The sequence below is a fragment of the Rutidosis leptorrhynchoides genome, chromosome 2, assembly GCF_046630445.1.
Source record: "Rutidosis leptorrhynchoides isolate AG116_Rl617_1_P2 chromosome 2, CSIRO_AGI_Rlap_v1, whole genome shotgun sequence".
In the NCBI taxonomy this organism is placed as follows: domain Eukaryota; kingdom Viridiplantae; phylum Streptophyta; class Magnoliopsida; order Asterales; family Asteraceae; genus Rutidosis; species Rutidosis leptorrhynchoides.
Window position 1 is genome coordinate 368373582 of NC_092334.1, and position 6000 is coordinate 368379581.

Sequence of the window (6000 nt, forward strand, 5' to 3'; positions counted from 1 at the left end):
TTTGGAGTAATGGTGGTGTTGGTTTTTGGTGTGGATTGTTAGTGGAATGCTGATGTGGCATTTTATTTTTATTTTTGTTGTGTTTTATCAATTTATTTTATATTATTGATAGTTTTTAACAAATAAAAATAATAAGAATAATAATAACGTATTTAAAAATTGACCAACGGCTATATTTATCAAGGTGTATGTTGAAGATAGCCGTTAGGAATTAATGTAATCGTTTTAGGAACTAAGTTGTTGTTCTGTTTAGAAAATAATGTAATCGTTTAGGGTTTAATGCAATAAACGGCTATATTGTAAGGAATTACATTATCAAACATAAAGTACATTAATTTATATTACTAAAACATAAAATTACATAATTTAAATAAAAAAGACATAACCAATAAGTAATTATTCATTAGCGGTAAAGTTAGGTGCTAAGAAAAGAAAAAAGAAAATTAAAGAAAAATAGAAAAGAAACGAAATGAAAAATGAAAAGAAAAAATAACTTAAATTATTTAAGGGAAAAAGACAAAATTACGTCGGTCGTCCCTGAACTTTCAAAGAGACAAAATGACAGAATTTCCCTCACATGTCTGGCACATGTTGAAGGTTAAGGGAGTAAAGAGACGGGCAGTTAACAGAAGGACGACACAAGTTATAAAATGCAAGTTCGGTGACGACGAACGCAAAAAAAAAAAAAAAAACATTGAGGACGACGCTTATGATTTCGGTATATGTTCAAGGACGACGGGAGTAATTTTTTCTTGTAATTAATTACTCAGAGTTTATAAACTTAAATATGGCATGCTTAAACGTAGTACTAAGGGCTACGTTTAGCATTGTTTTATTATAAAAAGAAATGACAGATGATTTACTAAATGAGTAAACGGATAAGATTTTTCCTCTTCTGAGTAAATTATGGCTCTAACCACCGAGTTATCTCGAAATTGTTCTAACTTTACAAGATTACTAGTTGTATACTTGAAAAATGGGTCGGGTTGGGTCAAGATGGGTCAAGGATCAAATGGTGAAACTTAAAACTGAAACGTGAAACTTAAACACAAAAACATAAACATGAAATTGAAAAACGAAATACGAAATCCGAAACTGAAAACTAAAGTGTGTAACTGAATGCGAAACTGAAATTTAAAGATTTGGCAGACGATGTTTTGCGGAGTCGTCAATGTTGTACGGGTTTAAAGGAGTTTAAACGGGACTTGTTGGACCCTTAATTTTTTATTCGGCTTAACATGGGTCAAGATTGGACTCTTGTTCTATTTTATTTATCATCCATAAGGCCCGATGGAATTAGATATTTGAACCAACACATCGAATTTTCAGTGTGTGGATCCAATTGTAATGTACAACTACTTGCGGATGACATATAGTTAAAACAACTAGTAACTTGCTAGTAGTGTGAAGTGTGTAGTAAACAAGTATGAACAACAATATGAAAAATTCAATGTGTAATAGATTGTATTACCATATTTCAAATGGTTACATGCTACATGCTTAAATACTAAATAAAGCAAAAACATAGTCACAAAACACACAACTAACACACTCATGAAAACACACAACACACACTTGAAAACACACATCATGAAAACACACAACTAACACACTCTTAAAAACACACATGACAACTAGCTCAAAAGACTTTTGATCTAGCTTTTGACAACTTGCACTTAATCATTTTGCATTATTTATTTTAACACTCCCCCTTAATGCAAAATCCCAATCAACAATCCCTAATGCCTCTCGAAACTCCATGAACTTAGTCTTCATCAAAGCTTTAGTAAAGATGTCGGCTACTTGAGCATTCGTCCTTACATTTGCTAGCTTGATTTCCCCGCTAAGAACCTTTTCACGAATAAAATGATATCACATTTCTATATGCTTCTTACGAGCATGAAAAATAGGATTCGAAGCAAGCTTGATTGAACTTTCGTTGTCACATTTTAGTTTGACAACATAATCTACTTCTTGAAGTATATCACTAATCAACCTTCTTAACCAAATACATTCTTGAGCTGCCATAGTTGCAGCTATATATTCCGCTTCCATGCTAGACAAAGCAACCACACCTTGCTTTTTACTATACCATGAAATGACAGCGGAACCGATGTTGAAACAGTAGCCCGAAGTTGAATGGCGATCATTGGCATCACCTATCCAATCTGCATCCACGAAACCGTTCAACAAATAATCATCACACTTCTTGTACCACAAACCGTGATCCATTGATCCTTTCACATAGCGAAGGATCCTTTTAGCTGCATCAAGATGAACATTAGTTGGACATTGCATAAATTGTGAAACAATGCCAACCGAGTAAGCAATTTCTGGCCTTGTGATGATTAGATAAATCAAACTTCCAACCATTTGTCGGAACAACTTTACATTCTTGAGCTCTTTTCCTTGATCTTTCTTCATTTTGAGGTTTGGTTCCATTGGAGTAGTCATAGGCTTTGACTCCCCCATGTTGAAACGTTCCAAGAGACTTCTTGCATAACCCCTTTGAGAGATTAAGTACCCGTTTTCTAGTTTATCAACTTCCAAGCCAAGAAAACATCCAATCTCCCCCAGATTCTTCATTTCAAAATGAACCGAAAGATCATCACTTAAACGAGAGATTTCTGACTCGTTTTCTCCGGTGATAATCTTGTCATCAACATATAATAAGACCATTTAACGACCCGTCCTAATCCATCTGGACGAATACATTACATTTGGTTACATCGCGAGGTTCTTGACCTTTATATGATACATTTTACAAACATTACATTCATTTTTTTTAAAAGACAAATTTTCATCACATCGAAAGTTGACGGCATGCATACCATTTCATAATATATCCAACTATAATTGACTTAATAATAATCTTTATGAACTCAACGACTCGAATGCAACGTCTTTTGAAATATATCATGAATGACTCCAAGTAATATCTCTAATATGAGCAAATGCACAGTGGAAGATTTCTTTCGTACCTGAGAATAAACATGCTTTAAAGTGTCAACCAAAAGGTTGGTGAGTTCATTAGTTTATCATAAACAATCATTTTCAATAATATAATAGACCACAAGATTTCTATTTTCATTTTTCATAAACATCATCTCATATCAGGCATTTCGCACAAACTGCATAGAGATAAAAATCATTCATATGGTGAACACCTGGTAATCGACATTAACAAAACGTGTCTAGAATATCCCCATCATTCCGGGACTCTCATCGGACATGATAAAATCGAAGTGCTAAAGCATCCGTAACCCGAATGGGGTTTGTTAGGCCCAATAGATCTATCTTTAGGATTCGCGTCAATTAGGGTTTCTGTTCCCTAATTCTTAGATTACCAGACTAAAAAGGGTGATATTCGATTTGATAATCCAACCATAGAATGTAGTTTCGATTACTTGTGTCTATTTCGTAAAACTTTTATAAAAGCAGCGCATGTATTCTCAGTCCCAAAAATATATATTGCAAAAGCATTTAAAAAGGGAGCAAATGAAACTCACGATACTGTATTTTGTAGTAAAATACATATGACGAAACTGAACAATGCAGGGTTGGCCTCGAATTCACGAACCTATATCATTCGTATATATATATATTAAAATATATACTCGTAATCGAATAATTTCATATCTTATAACTTTATATATATATATATATATATATATATATATATATATATATATATATATATATATATATATATGAAAATGATTATTATTTATATAGTTATATTAATATGTCTATATCTGAAAAATATCTAATTTGTTGTATATAAGTTTTTATATAAATAATGTTAATATGTTTTATATATAGTTATATGGATTATTAATATAATTGTAATATATGTAATAAATATGTTTTATATACAAAATATTTATTTGTTTAAAATTGATGGTTTTGATATTAATGATTTACTAAGAATAATAATAATACTAATAATAACTTTATTAAAAATGATAATTTTAATAATAATAATGATATTGTTAATAATGATACTTTTATCTAATTATAAGATTAGTAATACTAATTGTTACAAAAGTGATATTAATATTAATATTAATCATAATCATATTAATAATAATAATAATACTTAAAATGACAAAATTTATAATAATCTTACTTATAAAAATATTAATGATAATTAATGTTTCTAATACTTATAAATATAATTATAATATTTGTAATAATAATAATAACAATAATCCTAATTGTAATTATGATACTTATACTAATGTTAACGAAATTGATAATAATCTTAATTTGGTTAAAATAATGATATTTCTAAATATTAGGAGTAATAACAATTATCATTATCATAAATATAATAATGATGATAATATTAACAATATTAGTTTTGTTAATGATAATAATGATCATAACATTAATATTAATGATAATAACACCATAATATTAACATAATTAATAATAATAATAATAAAAGTAATAATAACAATAATAATCAAAAATAAAGAAAATAAAAACTACCTCAAATAAGCTTTCCTAAAAAAATGCCCTGAGCCGGGCTCAAATCCAAGACCTCTCGTTCCACGCACACACTCCTAACTATTCCTCTACCCCTTTCATTTCTGTTTTAATTCTCGGATTGAATTTATTTAACCAAATTATTCGTCTGTCTACTTCTTCTAAAAACAAATCGACATCATCATCAATGCTTAACATCATAACATCATAACATCATACATCATCTTAATCATCATCATACTATTCCATATCATATATCCTTATCATAATCTATACGTACATCATGAATTATCATCATGTAACATTACCATCTATCATTTCGGTCCAATGAAAAATTAACACGTGACCCAACAAAACAATAAAATACGGCCCAAAATAAATTAGCCCAACTAAATATGTGGATGTTACGAATTCAGTTTAGTGGCCCAAACGTAATTTCACCCCTAAATAGTTTAAATGGATCCAAGTTGTATTAAGATTTCAATGTACGGAAACATTCACGAGCAGCACAAGTCGACAAATGTTCACCATCATCATTCAATCATTGTGACATCATTGATTAACATTATCATCATTCCGTCTTCATTACCAACTTAACTAAATTATATCATTTATCATAATCATTATCGATCACGAAACAGAAAACAGATCCTAAAACAGAAACGTAAGCAATACTATCACGATGGTGATGGTGTTCGGTTATGGGTCCGTTCATAAATAAAATTGAGAAGCATGCAGGTGGAGTTTCGATGAAGATGATGATGATGAGGTGACTCTTAGTAGGGGTAGGGTGGTTTATGAGGATTTTCTTCGAAAATGAATAATGAAATAGAGTACAAGTAGTAGTTCTCGATTGATTCTAATGGTGATCGAAAGTCAGTCTGTGTGGTGATGGTTCTATGATGAACCGAAAACAGAAACAGTAAGGTTGATGGCTTTCGATCTAGCTTGCACAGAAAAACGGATTAGTTCAAGTAGTAGCCTAGCAGCTAACTAAAAAAACGAGCAGCAGACAAATGTGGCAGCATTAATAGTTCGGTATTGTAGCTGTGGTTTAGCAGCGAGTAATTGTAGGGTGTAGGTGGTGGAGGTGGTTTGAGGAGGATGTGGTTCGATGGTTGTTCTAACGAAGGTGGTGGTGTTTGATCATCGAGAAAGAAACATGGTGTTTGTAATAGCGTTTGAACTGAGGAATGAGACATTAGCAAGGTGATGGACATAAAAAAAATCAAATATGTGGAGTTGGAGCACATAGTGCTCATGGTTTTCTGTTGGAAAAGATGGTGGGTGATAATATATCTACTTTGCATATGTATATAATATATAGGGATTAGATAAAAGAAATAGATGGCCGATGATGATTAAACATGTTGGAGGAAAAGTTTAATATAATAATAATAATAAACTTAAACATGTGAATTGAAAAAGTAGGCAGCCTTGAATTTAAATTTTATCTGCCGACGGTTTCACAGAGTATTATATCGTGGTCCGTTACTAATCGGTGGCGGA

General features: G+C 31.0%; 1 protein-coding gene across 1 annotated transcript; it reads right to left on the bottom strand.

The window, feature by feature from the left end:
* Positions 1–1872: 1872 nt before the first annotated feature.
* Positions 1873–2679, bottom strand: LOC139888978 (uncharacterized mitochondrial protein AtMg00810-like). Its single transcript, XM_071871955.1, has one exon. The coding sequence runs from the start codon at positions 2677–2679 to the stop codon at positions 1873–1875; it is 807 nt and encodes a 268-aa protein (XP_071728056.1).
* Positions 2680–6000: the final 3321 nt, after the last annotated feature.